General features: G+C 43.3%; 1 protein-coding gene across 1 annotated transcript in view; it reads right to left on the bottom strand.

Moving 5' to 3' along the window:
• Nucleotides 1-24,848, bottom strand: part of TBX15 (T-box transcription factor 15) — a 135,402-nt gene that overhangs the window by 2,374 nt on the left and 108,180 nt on the right. The window contains exon 7 of the mRNA XM_032768246.2: nt 18,863-18,960. Coding sequence (XP_032624137.1) covers nt 18,863-18,960 — 98 coding nt within the window. The remainder of the gene's footprint in view (nt 1-18,862; nt 18,961-24,848) is intronic.

Genomic DNA, 24,848 nt, shown 5'->3' with positions numbered 1-24,848 from the left:
AAATGAAATTACCTGCTCTTTCTTTTGTTATTATTTGATTTTTAAACAGGTTTTCTTCCCTTCTACAATAGAAAAGAGAAGCAAAACACCTTACAGCAAACTCCAGATCAGTGAAAACAGCTGCAGGGAAACCCAACTCCATCTGTCAAGAGATCTGCATTTTACAGGGATATTAATCTAGTGTGCTCTTATTTAAAGTCTTGTCTCACTCTCTACTTGTTTCCAGGAAGACCACCTATTCAGCAGTCTGTACTGCACTGCTACACACGAGTTTTATCATCAGCACTGTAGGCCTGTGGCAGGAAGTGCTTGATAGCATGTAGGATTTTTACAGCACTCCATGGTTTTCTGTGATGGCTCATTGTGGAGTCAATAGTACTGATTTAAGCCACAGGATAAATTACACTAAAAATGGACAATGGTTACAAGCTACTATTTGCAGTTCTTTGTCTGTTTGTTAGTTAAACAAGTCACTCAGGGAACAGATGCAATACCCTGTGATACGTAACGAACCAACACAGCAAGGATGAATGATATGTTTGAATACGGTTCTTCCGTCATCTGCTCCAACTTTAAAATGGTTCTGGATTGCATGTTCCTCATTCACTATTAATGATTATTATAATTTCTATTACGGTATTAACTAAACTGCATAATAAAGCATGTGCCTGGTGCCATACAGAGAAACAGAATATCTTTCCCCTTTGAGCTGATAATATGAAGAAGCTGAAAACACAATAATATGAGAAGACAACATACCAGGAAGGGGTGTGGGAAAATAGATGAACAATGACAGAGGCATGGCTTTTGGGGAGTGCAATTTTCCACTGAGCACAGACTGTAGAAGATATTTTCTTTCAAATGCTTCTTTTAATGTGTTGCATATTTCTTTATTTGCAGGGTTTGCGTGGAAGAGCTTTGCAGAAGAAGTATAGGGAAGCCAGGGGAGTGATATGGTTAGAGGTGTGATGGGACCAAAGCAGAGGGAGAGGAAGATGATTGTGAAAGCTGAATTTTGGTCAAGCTGGAAGGGACCAGAGAAGAGATGGGGGCATTAGAGAACAGGAAGATACAGTAGTCAAGGTGAGAACTGATCAAGGTAAGGAGAAGGATTTTAGCAGTGAGTTTCATAAGGAAAGGACAGTCCAAGGTACTGTCATGGGAAAAAATAAGAGGAGTTGGAGACTGCCTGAACATGGTATAAAAATGAGAGAGGATTGAATTCAGCACTGAGGCTGGGCACCTGGATGATAAGGATAATATAGCTATTGTCAGTGATTGAAAGATAAGTTCTGTTTTCACCATGTTGAGTCTGAGTGAGTGGTGGGACATTGATGATGCTACGTTAGAAAGCGATCGAATATTTGAGATGAAACTGAGTGGGGGAGATCAGAAGGAGACATGTAGATTTGGAAGAAATGAATAAACTTGTTTTTGTTTTCACATCTATTTGGAATGAGAACCAGAAATGGTGAAATACAAGAAGAAAGGCTGGTCTTGGGTATTTCCTGCCAAGACAGCAAAAGAGGTTCTGGAAATCATGAAGTTAAAAACCTATTCTCATGAGATCTGCAGCCTAGTTCTGCCAACTCAGCCTGGATAGCTCTGATAAGCATCCAAACTCTTGGGTGATTATCAGAACCAAACTACTATTCTGAATCATTCTAATGTCCTCTCATCTGAAAATTTCTACCTCACTCTGAGTAAACTGCAGAAAAAAACTGTCCTCAAATATTCATTTGAATTCAAAAGTAAATTTTGATTCAACAGCATTTAAGGACCTTCACTTTCCAGAAACATTCAAGTATTCAAGCTTTCCTAGCATGTGTACTCATGAAAAACACATTTGAGCTTGACTGTTCAAAGCTTCACTGTAAGTGAATTCAGAATTTTGTGTTTGGTTGTAAAATTTGCAGTTCTTTGTCTGTTTGTTAGTTAAACAAGTCACGCAGTTCGGGAACAGATGCAATACCATGTGATATGTAATGAACCAACATAGCAAAAATGTCAAAATGTGATGATCTGAAATGAATTTTTGTGAACAATCTGCAGGCCATTAATTATATGATGACAACACTTGGGAATAACAACAAATAATTTCTGTGAATTTTGCGAGACTGTTTGTAGTAAAATTTGTTGAATAAATTATTTATTGTGACTAATTCACTGACCTCTTCTTCTTACACTATGATGAACCTGAGAAAATGGTGTAGAAAAGCAGCATAAACTACTGGCTGCGATATATGCTAGGCTTGAAATGTTTGTTCAGGAAATTGGGATAGAATCTTATTCACAGTAGACATTCCACTTCCTCAAAGCACGAATGCACAGATCTATACTAGTGGTATTACAAAATGTAATAATTATATTGTACACTTAACATTGCCCATAAACAGGAATTAAAGTGATTCCACTCCAAGTTATCCTCATCCACTGACCAGCAGTGCAAATCCAGTAATTAAAACAAAGCCAACCTAAAAAGGTATTTTGCATTAGGCCCTAAAAATGACCAGGATCTGATGGACACAACAGTAGAAGCAATTCCAGAGCTGACGACCACTCACCTCAGACATTCAACCCTAAGCATGGAACGCAAGAGTTTTCTGGCAAGTCCCAACTCCTGCAGAAGACATGAGGCTGAAGTAGTCACCTGAGTAGTGAGGTGCCAGGTGATTTATACAGGATAACCATTGCCTTTATTTGCCATCTGAAGCAGGATGGAAGACTACATAGGGCATGGAGTACAGGAGTTATGTATTCGTATCAGCTTGCCCTGCTTAAAAGGCAAGCAGAGGCATTCTGCACTAGCTGAAATTTCTGAGCTGCCCTCTACGGTAGCACTCAATAACCTGTACCAGCCAGATATGGTTAGTATCTTCCTAGAGTTGACATTTGTAGTGTCTGGTTCTTGGAAAAATATTTAATTCCCACTTTAGAAAGCACCGAGTCCAGCAAGTGCACATCCATCAAACTAAGGCCTTGCAAAAGGCTGTGTGGACGTTCTATTTCATTTTAAATGAGGCATAGTTCGGTTTAGCTTAAATCAATTAAAAATAGGTTTAAATTAAACCAAAATAAATCATTTTTAAACTGAAATAAGAATGCTCACACAGGGATTTGCATCAATTTTAACTAATCCAGTTTAACTAAACTGATGCACGTTTGTGTATAGACAAGGCCTTAATCACACTTGACCTAAGCTTAAGATTTGGCAAGCCAATTCTTTTAACACATTTTCTCTTCTAACAACTCCTCCACTCACTTTTCAGAAGTTCCTCATGCCAAGACACTTGGTTTACATTGAAATACATGTTTAAACAACTTTTTGCACTGGTTTCACTGAACTGGTTGAAAATGACACCTTTAGGGCTTGTTTACATGGGCAGGTAATGCTCACTACAGGCTTGTGATTTCTAAAATGCACTGATGTGTTGCACACTAATTTGTCCATGTAGACCCTGCTAGAGCACACTGCAAATTCCTTAAGGTGCTTTAAAGTAGCACTGTTTGAAACAGCACTATGTTGAAGTGCACTTGGAAAATTTTAGTGCATACCAACAGGGTCTACACAGACTAATTAATGAACAACATGTTAATGCGCATTTCCCCACCGTGGAGACAAGCCATTAGTCAAACTGGTGCAAATCTGTATGTAAATAAGCCCTTAGGATAAAATTTTCAAAGACACTTGAGTGACTTAGCAGCTTAATTAGTGACACAGGAGTAGGAGCTAGGCAACAGAATGCATTTCTCAGGGCACTGACACTATTCGTGAATTCAGGTTGAATTCAAAATATAGTTTTGGCTGGAAAAATTTCATTTTTTCCCCTTGAAAAGTCAAAACAGTTCATTTCAACCATTTGGGAATTCATTTCAAAGTGGAGGGTTGTTTTTTTTTCCAAAATTTAGCTATATGTATTTTTTTGAAAAAAAGGTGAACCTCCCTCCTGAAAATTCCATGATGCCTCTCCACCCCTCACCCCGAAATTAATTTCTGATCTAAAAACACCCTGAATAAACAAAATAAAAACAAAACAAAACAAATTTTATTTTGTTTCAGTTAAATTTTGTTTCTGGTGGGTTTTGATACAAAAAAAAGTTTGGAGGGTTTGTTCTGGTTTTTTGTTTCGGCAACAAAACAAAACAAAAGTCTATTTTGTTTAGAAACAAATTGAGGTTTTGGAGTTTTTTTGTTTTTTTGTGGGTGTTTTTTTTCTTCAGATTTTTTGGGTCAGACCCTGAACAAGAAAAACAATTATTTGCTCAGTCTGACTTAGGAGCCTAAGTCCCATTGGCTTTTAGTGACACTTAGGCTTCTAGCTGCCTAAGTCCTTTTTGAAAATGGGTTTGGGGCCAAATTTTTAAAGGTATTTAGGCACCTAAAGATGTAGATATGAGCCTAATGGGATTTTGAAAAGCTCCTGTTTGCCTAAGTCCCATTGAAATCACACTAGATGCTTTACAAACTGTTATCCTTTTAGTTGTGACATTCATTAGATGACTGCATGCATACAGGGAATGGATGTGTTGAGTGAGAAAACATAATTCCCTTTCCCCCCTTTACACACAGGCACATACATGTGCGCTCGCACACACACAGACTTTTGACTAAAAATGGCTCAAGAGATCTTATTTCAACTTTCCAAACCTCTTTGCCTTTGCGCAGAGAACACGAATGAAAATGATAACCCAAAGGTGAACATTTCAGGAGGTTATGAGTAAGTGAGGGCTTATGCAAACTTATGTAACTTTAACCATACTAGTCACTCCTGAGTGGTTGCTGTTATCTACTTCTAAAAAGAATGCCATAGTTAATATTTATTCTGCATATCCTCCATTGTTCAGAGGCCTTGCTGACAAGTAAGATTTTTTGGTTTAGCCATCCATTTATGGAGTATAATCATGTATAATACAGGCAGGGGCGGCTCTAGACATTTCACCACCCCAAGCATGGCGGCATGCCATGGGGGACACTCTGCCAGTCGCTGGTCCCGCGGCTCTGGCGGACCTCTTCAGGCGTGCCTGCGGAGGGTCCACTGGACCTGCAGCTCCACCGAAGCTGCGGGACCAGCGGACCCTCCGCAGGCATGCCGCCGAAGGTTGCCTGCCTGCCACCCTCCTGGCAACCGGCAGAGCACACCCCCCCGGCATGTCGCCCCAAGCACACGCTTGGTGTGCTGGGGCCTGGAGCCGCCTCTGAATACAGGATTCCTGCATTAATCAAACCCCAGTGGAGGTCCTAAAGCTAGTAGTTTAATATATGACAGATTTTCACTTGCTATAACCGAAACTATATACTGTGCATAAAAGGTGCTCTCCTCCCTTTCTGTTGTCCTTCCAGATTCTGCATTACAAATATGACTGACAAGCAGCAGACTTCTCCCTTGCATGCCCTCTCTAGATCTCTGTCTGCTTTGCCTAATTTTCAAGAACTCAGTTGCACAGAAATCTAAAAATGGCAGAAAGCTGGGAAGAAGAGAGACACCAGAGAGTTCTTCATCACATTACCCCTGCAACCTCTCAGATTAGTTTAGTTTCTTCTTTCTGCCTGCACTACCTCTCTGTCAGTGGAGATGTTCCGAAACTACATAGCTTTGATGCCTCTTTCTAGTCGTCTCAATTCCAGCAGGTGCAGTGCTATGTGACGTTCCAATGGAAAAGAAGTCCAGAGTGTTCACAAAAAAGCAATGCCCTTGGCTTAGCAGTTCCATCCAGGCTGTCATTCCTGTGCTGATTATCCTCACAATACTGAGTATTGAATTTGTGAGTCACTGGAATCCAATCCCACATTTCCTGCAAAAGTCAATGGAATTTTCCACCCGTGGTTATCAGCAAGCTAAGAATGGAAGCAGTACAAATTGCTTCCCAGATCTGCAATGTGCTAGACTCCATCCTGTTTCTTTCTTGGTTCTGGGAACTATATCTTCCACCTTCATGGGGTGATGAGACCGAACTATTTCTCCATAAAGATTTGCTCGATAAGAACAGAACTGCTTGTTTCCTCACTACAGTTTTTGGCCAATCATTGAATTATCAATTCACAGCAAGATCTTCAAAAGGACAGAGATGAGGCTGAAAGGCTGTTTGCATAGTTGTTGTACTGGCAGAGAAACAGCCAGGATTTCTCAGAAGCTCTTTTCTATCTCACATATGATTCTATGAAAAGGTCCACAAAAGAGCAACAAAGATGGTTCCAGGGATGGATTTAGGAGGAGAGAGGACTTATTAGAGGACACACACACAAAGAATTAGACACTGAGACATTCAGAGCTAGAAAGGTATAATGAAACCTGAGCTGTCACTTCTTTTAAGATGTCTCCAAGTCTGAGAATCAGTAGAAATATTAGTAACTTTAGACGCAGTTACAATAATACTTTCCATTTCTATAGCATTTCTGAAAAGTCACTCTATAGTGCATCTTGATCAAATCACATGTTAAAGCAACAACTTGTCCTGTTTACACCAGGATTTTAAAATGTGCTAGCGATCAGATGTTAAGACCCACAGTGCCAGGCTCCCAGTCCTGCATGCTAATCACTAGGCCATGCTTTCTTTAAGGAAAAGAGACAATAACACCCATACCGATAGTTTGTCACACAATGGCTTGTGTCCATCATAACCATAGGATTTTCCTGTACTGCATCCACACTCACTCAGCCAGATACTCATTGCAACAGACTGTCAGGCTTTGGCATGGCCAGCAATAATGTAGTAAATAGATCTCTTTCCTAGACCATACATCACTTACAGAAATTAGTTTCCTATGTTCCCAATTCAGATACAGACCTATTAATCTGATTAATCTCTGTAGGCTCTTGGATCCACAGTGAGCTTCCAGGACACGCTAGAAGAGAAACTGTCTAGCATCAAGAATAGTGCACTGACCACTACAACAATCAGTTGGACACAATCATGGATATACTAGCCACAAAATGGCCACTGCCCCAATGAAGTATATCAAACAAAGAATGGATGCAAAATAATGAATACTTCTGGCACCCTTCTGCATCTGATATCGAAATATGCAAGGAAATCCTGCAATTTTGCTGCTAAGATTAATCAAATCTGAGATAGTCTCCTCAGGACCAAAGAAACCAAACTGAGACAACGACCAATGGCCCTTCCACCATTCTTGATAGAGTTCAGTCCAGTCCAGCAGAGGTCCTGGGAACTCTAGGCCAGTACATGCTAAACAGATCCCTGCCCCCAGGCCTACTGCTAAGCAAGATTTTTGAATTGTGGGGGAAAATATAGTAGTACTATCCCAAGCCCAACACACATACCAAGCTCCACTTACACTGAAATAAAATGCCATTCATAGTAGATTGTGCAATTCTTCATAATATGACTATCCTTTTTCTCCCTTGTGTGAGCTGATTAGCAGTGAAATTGATAACATTTAAATTCTGTAATAAGGCTTCAGAGTTAACACCAGCAGTTCACCTGAAGACTCTGGTCAATTTAGGGGCCTCAGATAATTTTAAGGGCCCATGGGATCCCTGCAGTGTGTAAGAATTCTCTGTATCTGGCGGAAACCATTTATGGGCTGCTCCTAGCCTTGGTGCTGGTCATCCACCAGACGACCCATTAGCAGTAATTACTCTTCTGGGGCACTGGGACCCTCTTCGGTTCAGGTTGATTCAGGGCCCCCCATGCTCCAGTCATCCTGAGAATGCCCTGGCTTGTTGCCCATGACCTCCCACAAACGACAGCCTCCAATGGTCAGCTGCACCCTTGCATTTTTTACTAGTGCAAGATCACCCCAGTGGAGCAAAACTATGGCTCAAAGCAGCCTTTGAGGAATGGCAGCATCTCCTGGAGGATGCCAGATTCCCATCCATGTCCTCACTGGCCACAAGAACCTTGAATTTCTGAAGATGGTTCAGCACCTATATCAGTGCTGAGCCTCCTTCTTCACACGAACCGACTCCATGGTGACCTACTGCCCCAAGACCAGCAATGGGAAGGCAGATGCATTATCACAAAAGACTGACAAAGGGGGCACATTTTATATCACGTTGTGGTCTTCCCACTGCCCAGGAAACAGTCCATCTGTTGGAAGACAACATCTTTCATCTTTATGGATTGCCCACAAGTGTAATATCTCACCAAGTGTCCCAGTTCATTTCCTGCTTTTTCCAGGAATTTTTGCATTTACTTGGCACCGAACCTTGCACCTTGACATATTACCACCACTAGTATCAATGGCCAGGCAGAGAGAGCAATACTTATGCTGCTTCCTAAATTACAACCAGGACAATTGGCTGGCACTCATTCCCCAGGCAGAATTTGCCTACAAGTTCACACATGCCGTCACCCATCAGACTCCTTTCTTTACAAATGCCCACTGTTGCTGACCTCACTGCACACATCCACCAAGTACACCAAGAAGTCAGGCACTGGTTACAGGGCCGGCTCCAGGCCCCAGCATGCCAAGCGCATGCTTGGGGCAGCAAGCCACTGGGGGCAATCTGCCGGTCGCCTCGAGGGCGGCAGGCAGGCTGCCTTCAGTGGCTTGACTGGGGAGGGTCTGCTGGTCCCGCAGCTTCGGAGGCAGCTGTGCTGCTGTGCTTGGGGCAGCAAAATGCCTAGAGCCACCCCTGACTGGCTAGCACAGACTAACACAGCATACAAGCGCCCACTGACACTGTCAGCTGACCCCTAACCTCAAGGTAAGGGATAAGCTTTGGCAATCTCCTGTCCATCTGAAAATTGGACCACAAATACTTAGGGACCTTTTACAATCATGGAACAACTTAACCTGGTAGCCTTTCAACAGCAGCTGTAAAGATCCCTCAAGGTCCACCTTGTGTTCTCTCTACTGAAATCTTTCACTGAGAATCTCTTCCCATAACATACTACTTCTCCCCCTCTGCCAATAACCAAACAGGACGAAGAAGAATACGTGGGCCAGCAGATTCTAGAATCCCACCAAGCCTGGGCAAGGCTCCAATATCTGATTGACTGGGAGGGATATTGCATTTGTGGGAAACCATGGAACACATTCATGCCCCAGACCGCCTGAGCACGCTCCACCACACCTAGCCCAAGAAACCCGGCCCAAGGTCTCCTGGAAGGTGACCCAGAAGGCTACTGTCAGGCACCAGACCAGCTAGGAGCAGCTGCTGGCCTTCTCTCTGACTAACTGCGCTGCTAGGCAACCAATGAGCCCAGCTGCACTGCCTTAGAACTCTCAGAGTGGCCAGAGCCCCTGATTGGCTGCTGGTGTAGCAGTCCTGCTTATAAGCCTGGCCCCCACAGCCAGTCAGCAGCTGCTCAGCACACACCACACCTGCAGCTGCACTTACCCTTCCTCCAGCCCTTGTTCCAGTCTCTGCTCCCTTCTGGCTTTGACCCCCAACTCTGCCTCTGATTTATGACCCTGGATGACCCTCAGGTTCTGACATTCATCTTCCACCTCTCCAGTACTTATCCATGGCTCTGCCTCTAGCTTCCCACTCTGGTTTAACCGTCTCCAGCTCTGGCATTTGGCCTCCGCCCCTCCGGTACTGACCCTCAGTTCATTTCCTGGACTCCACCTACCATGGACCCAACAGGCCAAACTCTCATCTTCACCACTAGGCCTGATCACCCACAGCCTGATCAGCAATAGTATTGCACTGCACTACACTGGTTATATTTAAGTCGCATATGGAAGATTATCTTAACTTTTAATTATGAAATTACAGATTCTGGAGCACCAAACTGCAGCCTCCTCAAAAAGCAACAGTTTGTCAAGCTACCAGAAGGTGGCCCAGTTTGCCCTCATTTAAAGGAAGCAGTGCTGGCCATATGAAGTATACAATAGTCTGACTCGCACTTAGGAAACCAGCACTTCATTCCAATAACTCTGCCAACAATTGCCCTGTTTCTAACATCTCTTTCTAGGGCAAACTAGTCAAGATGATAATGGAGACCAAACCCTAACATTTGATGGCTGCAATTATCCTAGACCACACACAGTTGCTTTTCAGACCAGAGACAGCAGCATGATAGCTGTTGTGACACTTGTTAAAAAAATTATGGCAATGGACAGGTGGTAAATATCCAAGCTTAAACATCCATGGATCTTTCAGCTGCCTTTGACTTCATCAGCTATGTTCTCATGGGAGAAACTCTTTTGGGGATCTCAGACAAATCCCAAAGAGAAACTTGATATGCAATTGCTCTTCTTCCCCGCCCCCTACTCCACACACCCCGCCCCCACCTCGAGCCCTTGTATGTGGAGTCCTGCAGGGTTCACTCATTTACTTTTTAGCACAAACACCCACACCCACATTCACATTCACTCACAATCTTTGTTTCAGCAAATGTGGTCACCGCATTGATCCATGGTTACCAGGCCCTGATAGAAATAAGCACATGCATAAATAATATTGCAGGTGTTCTCAATATTTTTCTTTCTGAGGCCCCTCCAGCATACTATAAAAACTCCACAGCCCACGTGTGCCACAATAACTGGTTTTCTGAGTATAAAAGCGAGGACCAGCATTAGGGGGTAGCAACCAGGGCAACTGACTGGGGTGCTATGCCACAGGGCCCCATGCTACATGAAGCTACAGTGCTCAGGCTTCAGCTTCAGCCCCAAGTAACATGACTCAGGGTCCTGGGCTTCAGCCTCATGTGTTGGGGCTTCAGCTTTCTACCCTGGACCCCGGCGAGTCTAATGCTGACCCTGCTTGGCAGCCCCCCTGAAACCTTCTTGAGGACCCCTAGGGGGCCCTGGGGCCCTGGTTGAGAATTACGGTAGTATTGAATAGCAAGTTGCTCAAACTCAGCCTAGGTAAAACAAGGTGATGCCTATCAGAAGAGAGGAACACTTAGAGAAAGACTAGCTAGAAAATCAGCATCACCCTCAGTTCAGGGCTTTTCTCTTTCAACTGTCAAGGTACCATGCAGCCTCAGGTTCCTTTTGGATTCATCTCTGTTTCTGGAACTACAGTCTTACTCCATTTTGCCAGTAAAATAGCCAGATCGTGTCTTCTTCTTGGCTAAGGACCACTTTGGTCCATGCCTCTGTCAGCTCTAAGTTACACTGCTACAATGCACTCTACTGTGGGGGCTACACTGAAATGCCAGTTTGCACAAGACCCAGCATCCTGCCTATGAACAAGAGAGCGCAATGAAAGCACATCACATCAATGCTCCACTCTCTCCTTTGGCTCCCTGTTCAGTTCTAAATCTATTTCAAGCTCCCAGACCTAATCTTGAAGGCTATTAATGGGCTGCGGCATGGGAAAGAGACAGTCTCTCCACCTGTGACACACAAGACAGCTGAGATCAATGAGGATGCTGCAGTTAATAGGGCTCAGGAGCAGATGGTACAGTGTTCTCAGCAAAGAGCAAAGATGTTCCATTTGAAAGGAATGATGCCTTAAAAGTCATTGTTTGGCATTAAAATTTTGAATTTGTATGTATTTTTACTGTGAAAATAGCTTTTTAGTGAACAAGTGAAATTTGACGGGTACAACATAGTTGAAAAAAATTTTCACATGAATATTTTGCCAGCTTTGTAATTCTGCTCAGGAGGAAATCTCTCCCACCAAGTAGAGTAATGAACAATGGGCTGGGTGCGTTAATTTTTACTTGTTGCACATTTTGTTTGCTTTCATATGAAGCATCGGGTACTCATCATTACCACAATGCTGGTGAGATATGGGACTTAATGGTCTAATCCAGTTTGTTTAATCCTATGTTCTTACAATTACTGTTAAAGATCTGCTCATCTTAATGTTTTGTGGGGACCGGACTAGTATAGAGGAGTCAGCAACAGCTCTTTCAGTGTTGGAAAGTGACATAGTCCAGATTATTGGAACTCATATTTTATTTATTATTTGTTTTATGTTCTTTGTTAGAGTCAAGAAACCAAGCCACATATTTTTTAATAATGAGAATCTGGATCAGGTTCAATCTAAATTTCAAAAAAATATTCCAATTAAAGAGTTTAATAGATTCTTGGCTTTCCCCCCATCTCTTTGCCATATGCATTCAATAATCCCAAATTCTCTTTTTCCCTGGTAATAAGTAGATTTCAGTGAGGGTGACATCATGCTTCAAAAGTTCAGCTGGATGGAGGTCTGTTGTCATTGTGGCAAACTCCACTTATTGCAAAACTGGGACTCATTTGGATCCTCTGCTCCTCAGGAAACATTCTGTGCTCAGCCCTGAAGGACATGCTGGTTCTTGGACAGAAGCAGCATGCCCCTCACTGGGACGTCCATCTGGTGACCTCTAAAGTACCAATCCTGCACAGGCTTCCATATGTGCTTAACTTTCCTAGTGAGCAGTCCCAGTGAAGTCAGTCAGACATATGTGTAAGAAAGGCTACACACACGTGCCAGTGTTTGCGGTATCATTTGTGTGATTTTCAAATGCATACAGAAACCTGTTATTTTTTTAAATGGCAGTGTTGCTCAGTCCTTGCGTAGCATAACGGCATCCACTGCACTAGACGTTTGATTCTGGGCAATGTCACCGTGGGCTCTGCCAATGCGCAGGTTCAGGCAAAAAAGCAAACAATGGTACGGTGCCTATGGAATGGGATGGAGAATTGTATACAGCAAATATTATAAAGCCGTTACATAAATGAATGGTGTGGTGCCATCCAAATACTGTCAGCAGTACTAGTCACCCCATCTCAAAAAGGATATTGAAAATTTAGAAGGGTCGGAGAGAAGTGCAATGAAAAGGATCCAGGGCCTGGAAAAATTTTCATATGAAGAGAGATTGAAAAGATTGGGATTGTACAATTTACAAATGAAATGACTAAGAGGGTAGATAATAAAAAATTATAAAATAATGAATGCTAGAGAGGAGATAGATCAGCTGCTTCTGTTCTCCCTGTCTCATAACACAACAAGGAGACACTAAGTTAAAAGTGGCAAATTCAAAACTGATCAAAGGAAACACTTTTTCACACAATGTATGATTAAACTGTGGACCTTACTGGCGCATAAAGTTGTTGAGGATCTGCTAGGTTAAATAGCCCTGTAGTACCCAGTATTTTCTCCCCATGAAGGAACCCCATGGAGGTCTGTAATCAAGTCACCTCTCAATCTTCTTTATGATAAGCTAAGTCTCTCACTATAAGGCATTTTCTTCAGATCTCAGACCATTTTTGTGGGTCTTTCCTGAACACTTTCCAATTTTTCAACATTCTTTTTAAAAGGCGGACACCAGAACTAGATGCAGTATTCCAGCACTGGTCTCACCAATGCCATATACAGAGGTAAGATCACCTCCCTACTGCTACATGATACTTCAAGAATCACATTATCCCTTTTTGCCACAGCACTGCACTGGGAGATCGTTCAGTTGTTTGTCCGGTATGACCCCTAAATCACTTTCCAGGATATAGCCCCTTCCCCGCCTTATATAGGTGTTGTTCCTAGATGTATGACCTTGCAATTGGCTATATTAAAATACATTTTCTTTTAATAGGCCCATGGTACCAAGGGATCCAGATCGCTCTGTAGGACTGCCCTATCCTCATCAGTATTTACCACTCTTCCAAACATTGTGTCATTTGCAAATTTTATCAGCAGTGATTTTATGTTTACTTCCAGATCACTGATAAAAATGTTGAATAGCATCAGGCCTAGAACTGATCTCTGTAGAACCCTGTAAGAAACATGCCCATTCAGTGATGATTTCCCCATTGAGAACTACTTTTTGGAATCCGTCAGTTAGTCAATTCTTCATCCATTTAACATGTGCTTTATTAATACTGTATAGGGTTAAATTTTTAATCAGAATGTCATACAAGTCACATGCCTTACCAAAGTCTAAGTATAGTACATCTATACAGCACTTTTTATACTTTATCAACCAAACCTGTAATCTCATCAAAGAATGAAATCAGATTTGTTTGACAAGATCTATTTTGGAAAGGGTCTCTGGCCTGGATCCACAAAGGGCCCCAGGCTCCTAGAAAAATCACAGGAATAACACTGCAATCCCCAAAGCCTGAGATAGGTGCCTCAACTCCTTATTCAATGAATAAGGAGACATACACCTAGGAATGGGATCCACAAAAGCCAGCACTCCAGGTGGTGAGCTGCCAAGGCTAGCCAATGGGAGATGCCAATGAGAGAGGTGTGTCCTGAACTGCTCCCCTCTGACAGACATAGGCATCTAAATCCAGGTTGCAGGCAGTGGTGAAAGTACCTTAAAGGATTTGCCGGTACTCTGGAGTCCTTAGGAGGGGCAGGGCCTCAAATGGAAGAGGCAGGGCCTTTAAATCCCTGGGCACTTTAAATCAGGATTTAAAGGGCCCAGGGCTGGGCCTGTAGTAGCAGGAGTGGGGAGACCCTGGGCCCTTTAAATCACCCCTGGAGCTACCAGCTGCAGAGGTGGCTGGGAGCCCCGGGGGTGATTTAAAGGGCCTGGGGCTCCAGCTGCTGCTACCGCAGTGGAGCTCCGGGTACTTTAAATCACCATTGAAGGAGGCCCCAGCCTTTGGTGGAGCTTTAAAGGGCCCGGGGCTCTGCTGCAGTAGTGGCAGCCAGGAGCCCTGGGCCCTTTAAATCACCACCAGAGCCCGTCTGCCACTACCCATAGGGCTCCAGCAAGAGGGCTTGGGTGGTGATTTAAAGTGCCCTGGAGAGTAGAGGCAGTGGGAGCCCCAGGCCCTTTAAATCATCACCCAAGCCGCGTTGCCAGAGCCCCGGGGTAGCAGCAACAACCGGGAGCTTGGGTGGTGATTAAAAGGGCCCAGGACACTGGCTGCCGCTACCACCCCGGACCCTTTAAATCATCCCTGGAGCCCTGCTGCCGGAGCCCTGGGGAGGTGGCAGCGGATCTCTGGTGGCTATTTTAAGGGCTGAGACAGCCACAACCCCGGATTCTTTAAATACCTGCTACCCCAGGGCTCCGGGGACGATTTAAAGGGCCCGGGGTGGTAGCTGCAACAGGCGCCCCAGGCCCTTTAAATCACTGCCTGAGCCCCACCGCTACTTCCCCAGGGCTCCAGCAGCAGGGCTCTGGTGGCAATTTAAAGGGTGCAGGGCTCCAGCCATTGCTACTGCAGTGGAGCCCCAGGCACTTTAAATCATCATCACCAGAGGGGGCCCCGGAATTGGTACCAAGTGAGTTTAGGCACCTGCAGGGTTGGGCAGCAACTGAGCAGGAGTTTCGTGGATTGCAGTGGAGCCTGAAACCAGGAATTAGGGGCATAAGTACATTTATGGATCTGGGGCTCTGAGTTTCTAGACACCATTGCCATCACAAGAGAAAATAAGCAAATGAGAAATTAAAAATCACACTCCAGAACTATAAAATCTATTTTTAAGAGTCCCACGGGCAAGCAGTGATGTTGCAAATGCAGGTAGCTTCTCATATGCTATTTATGACTAACTGAAAATACTGTTTTTAATGGATTTTATTCTATCCTCAATGTATCTGCTGATTTTGCCCCATCATTGTCGCTTTTCCTATGGTCTGGAAATCATGACTCTTAACTTTATTGAGCAGTAAGTGGGTGTTGCCCTGAAAGCTTACATATTAAAATCCACTATCAGAATAGATGGGCAGGGTTCTTGGTTAATAGAAATCTGCGGTTTGTATTGCGATGTAATGGTGTAGAACAGTCATGTTCCCTGGAGTAACAGGAAGAGCCTGTACATGACCTCCATTCCTAACAGGAAGCAGATCCTGCAACAGCCACACTTTATTGCTATCACAGTTCTTCCAACATTCCTTCCATCTTCCTGGACATTGACAGCTCAGCATTCTTGAATTTACATGCCATATCAGAAAGTGTACATTTCACTGGTGCCACAAAGGGCCCCATCCCAAAACGGGCTCTTACATTGCATGTAAAACATGCAGTTGTGGGAAGTAAATGGATTCCTGAAACTTGTCAGTCTCTCTCACAGATGCCATACAATTACCCATTTTAAGAGGCAACTGCATGCTCTGTTCACAATTTATGAGCACATTTATTAAAAGAATGCTCTAAACTTTTGAAATCATAGATCTCAAGTTATATAACAGAAGTGCATTCAGCCCAAAATTTTCACCCTTGGGGCCTAACCTTAGGCACCTACATCCATATTTAGCCCCCTAAATGATCAGGCTGGCTGATCTTCAGAAGGGCTGAGCCCAAACGGCTCCTACTGAAGTCAAGGATGCTGAACAGTAACCATGGACTTACCTGTCACATCATTTACACAACCCAAGTGGTTAATAGCAAGAAAATGAATCGTTAAGGACATTGTGTGGCTTGCTCAGCATAAGTCCGAGAGGTGGCTTAAAGCCTTGGGTTCAGCAACTGGGTCCTGCAGTATGATCTATTTGTGCTAGCTGCCCATGGCCCTCCGGGTCTGTTACAGCCGCTGGGGATCAGATGGATGCACAGATGCCACAGCCAGGCCCCCATCTCACAGGCTGGGGAAAGAGGGATGTAGAAATCTCGGAGGCTCTATGCCACTCGAGGATTCCCTTTGGCGGGGCGAATCTTTAGATAGTGGGATTCACCAGCTTTAGGGTTGCTTTGTGTTGACAGCATGGTGCAAAGCAGACCTAATGCTCCAGGGAATCAAGACCTAACACCTTTAACATTTGCAATTTTGTTCAGACTTGGCATGATTCTTCCAAGTCTTCATAAGAGCCCCAAACTGGTCAAGGCTGACGAACGTCAGTTATGTAGTTTGAAAGTTCTTTAGATATAAAACTTGTAAATCAGGGGTCCCAAATGGGCACAACTTATTTAAGGCCATCCTGAACCTAGTGGGCTGTAGAGCAGCTAGTGGTGGGCTGGCTGGTCCAAATGGTGCTGGCTCTCTTCCTGGTTTTTCAGCTGCCAAATTGCATTAAAAGAAGCTAAAAATACATTAAATACTTTCCTTTCCTAACATTACTTCACCATGTAAGCAATTGCTGTCGTTGCTTCTAGGATGTTATTTGATAACCGGTGGGAGGGGAAGTGAACAGTGCAATCACAAATAGGAAGCAGGTAGTCCAGCCAATCTGCAGTGATGGGAGGTTGTTTTAATGATCACGAGTAGAAGGGGAAGTGTCCATAAGACAATCTTTTTATTAAAATATGGGCCATGTAAAGAAAATGTTTTGGACTCTGGGCATTAAGCAGTCTTTAACTACATGTTCACAGGTTTTCTGAGACATGGGTATCTGAGGTTGTAGAAAATACACTCTTTCTTATATTTGTACTATTTGAGAAACAGTTTGTGATCAGGAAATGAGTATGTATAAGGAGACTGACATTACTGCCTGATTCTGGCTCTGTGCCACTGGAAAGCTGAAGCAATAGGCTACCTGAGGATTACGCTGGTGCAATGGGAATTACCAGGTGATGCAGAGCCAGAGTAGCATCTCTGTGCCAACACCACTGCCCCAGCAGTATGCATTCTCTGCAGAAAGGGTATATGGCTGGTGCATCACTGCACCTCGACAATCCCTACCTATTGGAACAGCCCCTTTAGGCCATAAATAACAGAGCATAAATAATAGCAGCCTTCAAGATGGTCTAATTTATGCTGAGGCTAGGTCCGTCCCTGACCTAAGATCTTTGAAGACCCTTTTTGGTCTTGTGCCAAGCACAAATCAGACTAGAGAAAGTGGCCCTAAGATTGTACATTCAATCTCGCCATTTGCATTTCTTTCCTTTTGGTTGCTTAACTGCACAACCTTAACATGAAAAGACAGGGATTTTTTGTTTGTTTCTTTTGCATTTATACCTGAATATAGAGGACCAGTCTATGATACCTTTACTCACAGTGAATGGTACCTTTTACCATGAGTAGTCCACTGAAGTCAGTTGTAAGAAACTACTCAGTGTGAGATGAGGTATCACAATCTGGCCCAAAGCAACAAGAAACTTACATCATCACTGTATTTAAAATGGGATTTTCACACTGCAGCAAACTTTTTTTAAGGGAGCAGTGATAAAGAAATGGCCATGGTTCCTTCTGTCCTGTATTTCTATTAGCTTGCAGGGAAAAGAAGTCACATTCCTTCTACTTGTCATATCACAGTCTGTTTCATGACAGAAGAGTCTGAGTTTTCATTGTGTGTGTTGCTAGTATTGTTATGTCACTGCAGAATCTAGTAAAGCCAGGCAGTGATAGCTATTACTTCACTGCACACTAAAAAGGTGTGTTTTCACATTGAGATAGCTAACTCAAGATAGCTATGTTAGTGTAAAATCTGAGTGGGGACAAGGCACAGGAAGTTTTTACCTTGAGGTAGCTAGAGATGACAGCCCCATTTAACACACTGAGAGATACGGTAAGCAGAAACTGTAGTAAGAAACTGTATGAAGAACTTGTGAAAAGGGAATGTCCCATATATTGGACTATTTCCGAAAGTCCGACTTTAACACAAAGGATTTTCTTGAAAGTGAGACTTGGTTTCATATGAGAGATGGTGTGATTCTATTGACATGCACACGATGATACAGGTTCATGGAATCTTATGGATCAGCAAAGGTCCCCAGTGAATCAGGCAGTTCAGTCTTCTCCTTCCTCCCACCACATCAGAGCATGACTCAAATGGTAAATATGTAACAATGCCCTTTTCTGTCACCTTCTTCTCAAGCAGGCCCATCTCCCCCACTTCCCTTCTGTACTCTCCCCACATTTGCTAAACAAATGTATTTATCTGAGTAGGTACCTCTGTTCCTCCTCATTCTAACCGTTATATACCCCAGAGATCCAAAGGACATTCAAATGGCTACACCACATATCCTAAATTATAAAACTTCCATAATTCTAGAGCTGGTTGCTTCTCTTTTTTGTTTTATATCTTTTCATGGCAGACAACAAACTCTGTGACTCAGCTGAACAATATAGCATGGCTTTTGCCTCCCTGCCACCATTTTTGTGCCCTTTATACAATGGCTCACCTTGCTGTTTCTGCATGGTGGTGAAATCTTCAAAAGTGAGGGTACGCACAGGGGGCCTCCAGAACGCATATGTTTCCATGATGGCCTCCAGGCCGGTTCTGTGGAATGAAAATGAGCAAGGAAAGAAAATGTCAGACAGCTAGCAAGTATATCAGCTTCAATAAAGAAACAGTCCTAACCTCATTTGACAAACTGCCAATGGCCACTGTAAGGTCACCTTGACATCTGTGAATTCTTCAAGCAAGCCCTACTGCACAGGTGTTGTTCACAAGAATAAAACTGAATTGTCCCAGTCCAGGATAAGAATAGATTGTATCAGTATTTCAATTATTTTTCTTTTTAACCAAGACCCTAAAATCTCTGTATGTGTTGTGGGGGGCAGTTTTGATGGTTAATTCTTTGCTGCTGACTTTTCCAAGCTGCACAGCATGAAATCTGTGTGTGTGTGTGTGTGTGTCTCTCTCTCTCTCTCTCTCACACTCACACACACATGCAAGATGGGATTCAGCCTAGTGAACCTCAAGAAAATGTGAGGAGGGAGGATTTTTTATGAAATTCCCCCTTGCCCTTTTCCCCATATTTTGGATACCTATCTGAACCATGTTCCTTTCAAAATCAGTCTGGAACCCTAACCGAAGGCCACTGCTTTTAGTTTTGCCTGGGTCAGAAATGAGAGGCCTTTTCTTGGGATGGCTGGCACCTCCACTTTGGGTTCCTAGCCCAAAACAAGTGCAGAAACAGATAGGAAAAAAAAGTGAGCTGAAATTTTCTCGGCTTCCTAAAGTGGTTGGGTTTCACCTTGAAGGTGTCAGGTGGGTTGTTAGTTTATGGCTATCCTTAAATGCCTTGCTTTTAAGTTCTTAGTATACAGCTACGGCTATGAAGAAGAGTTGGCAGGAAAAGCGCTGCATGGTCTTTATGAGATCCTCCTCCCCAAATAAGTTCTCCTTTCTAGAGTGAAATCTGCTCAGCTCATCCCACAATTGCTTCATTTCTGTCTGTCTTTCAATGGCACGTTGGCTCCCTTGTACTGATTAAGCACAGCTAAGCGATGATTCATTAAATGTGCAAATGTATCCCCTTTCAGTGCAAGTGGCTCTAACATCCCCAGAGCCTCTCAGCAGATTGAGTGCTGATACTGCAGCTGGCTTTTGCCTTTGAAAATGTCTTCCTGCACGTGCCTCCACTCACATAGTTAACTTTTCATAGTCGCCCCGGAAGCTTGGATGCTTTAAATATATTGGAGTTGGCAAACCAAACTCTCAGTATTTTAAGAGGAGGTTTAGAGGAAAGATTGCTGCCTGGTGTTTATGAGCTGCTAAGCTGTTAGAAGTAGGAACAGAAGACATCTCCACAAAGCAGGCTCGCACCAGCACTGAATATATTACAACACAACTATTTGGTTAATACAGAGGCCTTTGGCAGCTCATGGAGCTCAGAGACAAGACAACATAACCCATAAACCAAAAAGCTAAGCCTAGAACTGTGTGTTGAAGCTGCATGTAAGCTGTTGGCACCCCCAGGACCTTACAAACGTCTTCTCTCCTTTGCTGAGAAATCAGCTCCTGTGTCACGCCAGTGTTAGCTCTTTCTGCTTCTCACACAGAAAAGTGAAGCTGTGGAGAGACAGGTATAGTTTCTTGGTCTCATGAAACCATCAACAGCCCAAATCCCGAGGGAGGATTTCCTGTCACATGAAAACTAAAGGGAAAAAAGGTTCCAGCAATGTTAACTTGGCTGTTTCGCACGTCCCATAATGAACAGTAACACGTCAGCCCACATTACTCACTAGAAAAGAGGATCTATGCACAGCGTGGCTGAGTTAAGAGTGTTCTTAGACTCTTAGCCTTTGCATATCCTCGTTCTCTGCGCCAGAACCTGACCTCCAGCACCAGTATGCCAATGTGGCCTCCAGTCAGACTGTGGCTCAGAGGAGCAGAAATGCCCCTCCCCCATCCTGGGTCCTGCACCAAGCATGGCTCACCTTGATCCTGGGCTCTAGTTCGTTGAGCCTAGCTGTGGAGCCCTTCATTGTAATTACACAGGTTTGGGGCTTTTTTTTCCCCGAGGGGAAAAAGGGCATAATTTAGAACAAATGTAAAGCAAAGCAAAACTAAAATGCAGAGCTCTTTGGTGAGTAGAGCTTTCAGTCTCAGGACTACACTGTGCCCTTTAGGTACAGCTCAGAGTAAAGGACATGTGGAGCTGCACCATGCCAGGGGCACCATGGGAATACCCTCTTGTAGGAGAAGTGAGCCCATTAATACACAAGCTCATCCCACTTTGTGTGCCAGTGCAGAGGGGAAGGCAAGGCCAGGGCCTTGCTTCCTCTCTGTCCCCTTTAGTGTGCTCCAGTGGGAGTAGGAGTAGTTGCTTATGCAATACATCTATCAATAAATGCTCAAGTCATGCAGGTCTTGTGTAACCTAGTTCTCCTGTATGATAGTTTACTGCTGAACCACAAGGCCATCCTTTCTCTTCCTGCAGTCACCTGCCTCATTCACTACATAACTCCCAACAGCTGCAACAAATGAGATAGGATTCCTCCACACAACAGCCGCATTTACTAAACAACTCTCCCTTATTCACCTTCCATTCTTTTCACTGAATGAGGTAAGGGTCCTGTGGAAAAAGTAGTATGTGATCATGTAATTCAAGAGTGTATCATGCATATACACAAGGGGGCAGAATTAAGATTTCATGAGCTAACTTTTGAGTCCTTGATTTTGCAATCTTAATATCGTTTTAGTGTGGTTTTTCTGTGTAGATTTTCCCATTTTTATTTTTTTAAGAAAACTATAGAAAAAAAATTCCTTCTTCAGCCACTCGAATGAACATCCCCTGCAGAAGAGATGATCAACTGGATTTGACCCCAGAATCTTCAAAGCCATAGTAGTGACCGCTACCACTAAAGCTAAATCAGTTACTTCATTAGCTACTATCAGTACCAGGCTTTTACTTTGTATGTGCACCAGCCACTAGAGGGGGAAGCAACAAACGCTTTCTAAGTAGGTTACAAAAATGTTTGCAAGACAGCAGTAAATGTTGAAAATTAAGCTTCCTTGGATCTACTCCTGATAGGGTAGTGTTGTCTAGTGGTTATAGCAGGCAATTGAGTGTGCTATTTGTTTGTTAAGGATGCTTTTCTTTTACAAAGTGCTCTTTCACTGTTGGGTCGCAAAGCTCTCTGACCTTGATTCAGCAAAGCACTTAATCATATGCCCACGTTATTAAAGTAAATGGGATTGAGACACACTTAAAATTAAACAGGTGCTTAAGTGCTTTTCTGAATTGGGATTACTCAGCATGTTGAGCTCCTCTGAAATATCTAACCACTTATTTTGGTGCCTGAAGGGGAGCTGCTGTGCTCTTTTGAAAATCTGGCCCATAGAGCAGTGGAGGGTATCTGCATAATCTCCATTTTTGTTTTCACAGGACCCCATTCAAAATTCCAACTGTCTGTCCAGCCACAAATCCTCCCCCTCTCACACCATCTTTATGAAGCGGGGGGAATATCTGAAGAGGATTCACTGTCAGCTTTATTTTAGTAAGGTTGGCCCCTTTAATGGGTATCCAGAATTTGCTCTCCTTTTTTCACTTGATTTTTTGATTTTCAATGCTATAAAGTTTTAATACTGGGCAATAAATGAAACAATTCCATTGTCTGAAAAATGAAAAAAGATGTCCCAGCTATCTCTGTGTGTGTCAATAATCCATTCCATATGGCTGGCCCGGCCATGCCTGCTGCACGCAGAATTCATGTCACCATTTCATTGTTCACTCAGGAAGCCAATCCATAGGCTCCAAGTATTCTTACTGTGTCTCCTTCCCTATCCAAAGACTCTGATTGCTCCTGGCACAGCCTACCCTTGTTCATCTCAGCTGCCAGAGATCTAAGTAAAGGGAAGAGTGATTGCATACCCATGGCTTAGAGTTTTCTTTCCCTTTGTCCTCTCCCCCTACATTTGCAGCTTGTTACTTTTTAATGAGTAAGCTGCCTCCTGCTGGTTGCAGGAAATAACACATCCCAGAGGAATGAGGCACCCATACAAAAGAGATTCAAGCAAGTCTCCAAAATATGTCTTGCAGTTTTGCATCTATAGATTGGCTAGCTAAACATTCAGCTGCCTCATCTGCATGTGCAATTCAGAAGCTATTTTAGAAAATTGTAGTTCCCACACTCCTGCCACTTTTCAGGAAACCAACCAAACCATAAACATAAGAACGGCCATACCAGGTCAGACCAAAGGTGCATCTAGCCCAGTATCCGGTCTACCAACTGTGGCCAATGCCAGGTGCCCCAGAGCGAGTGGATCTAACAGGCGATGATCAAGTGATCTCTCTCCTGCCATCCATCTCCATCCTCTGACCCAAACAGAGGCTAGGGACACCATTCCTTACCCATCCTGGCTAATAGCCATTTATGGACTTAACCTCCATGAATTTATCTAGTTCTCTTTTAAATGCTGTTATAGTTCTAGCCTTCACAACCTCCTCAGGTAAGGAGTTCCACAAATCGACTGTGCGCTGCATGAAGAACAACTTCTTTGTATTTGTTTTAAACTTGCTGCTTATTAATTTCATTTGGTGACCCCTAGTTCTTGTATTATGGGAACAAGTAAATAACTTTTCCTTATTTACTTTCTCCACATCACTCATGATTTTATATACCTCTATCATATCCTCCCATTAGTCACCTCTTTTCCAAGCTGAAAAGTCCTAGCCTCTTTAATCTCTCCTCGTATGGGACGCGCTCCAATCCCCTAATCATTTGAGTTGCCCTTCTCTGAACCTTTTCTAACGGCAGTATATCTTTTTTGAGATGAAGAGACCACACCTGTATGCAGTATTCAAGATGTGGGCGTACCATCAATTTATATAAGGGCAATAAGATACTCTCCCCGTCTTATTCTCTATCCCCTTCTTAATGATTCCTAACATCCTGTTTGCTATTTTGACCACCTCTGCACACTGTGTGCACATCTTCAGAGAACTATCCACATTGCCTATTTTGTTGCCCAATCACTAAGTTTTGTGAGATCTTTTCGAAGTTCGTCATGTCTGCTTTGGTCTTAACTATCTTGAGCATGTGAGTATCATCTGCAACATTGCCACCTCACTGTTTACCCCTTTCTCCAAATCATTAATGAATAAATGAATGGATCGGGCCCGAGGACTGACCCTTGGGAACACCACTTCACTTACCCCCTCTCCATTCTGACGATTCGACATATTAATTCCTACCTTGTCCCTGGCCTATTTCACCAGTTCTCAGTCAGTAAAGGAACCCTTGACCTTGTTGTATCCATGACAGCTTAATTTACGTAAGAGCCTTGATGAGGGACCTTGTCAAAAGCTTCTCTGGAAATCCTAAGTACCTCTGTCCACCTGGATCTCCCTGGTCCATACATGTTGTTAGGACTCCATTCAAGAGAACTGCTAAACATTAGTAGACACGATATTCCCTTTATCAGAACCATGTGACATACTGTCAACAGTTTATGCTTATTCTTGTGTCTGACAATTTTAATTGCTTAATATTGTTTCGACTAATACTGCCCAGTACTTGACGTTAGACTTACTGTCTGTAATGCCGGGATCACCTCTAAGCCCATTTTAAATAATGGAGTTACATAGCTACTGTCCAGTCAGTGGCGTACAGAAGACAATTTTAAAGGACAGCGTTACAACCACCCTTAGTTAATAGTTCCGCACTTCACATATGGAGTTCCTTAATCAGACCTAGGTGAATGCCATCTGGTCCCAGTGAACGTGTGGAATGTTAAGTTTACTCAATCAATTCCAAAACCTCGCTCTATGAATACTTCAATCTGTGGGACAGTGTCCTCAGATCTGTCACTGACAAAGAAGCTGGTTCCAGTGGGAATCTCCGCATAACGATCCACAGCATGAAGACTTGAAGCAAAGAATCCTTTAGTTTACTCCACAATGACTTTATTGTCTTTAAGCACTACCTTTTTGTATC

This window comes from Chelonoidis abingdonii, chromosome 1, assembly GCF_003597395.2.
Source record: "Chelonoidis abingdonii isolate Lonesome George chromosome 1, CheloAbing_2.0, whole genome shotgun sequence".
NCBI classification, from domain to species: Eukaryota; Metazoa; Chordata; order Testudines; family Testudinidae; genus Chelonoidis; species Chelonoidis abingdonii.
Note: the sequence above shows the minus strand (reverse complement) of the source record. Positions and strands in the feature narration are given on the sequence as shown.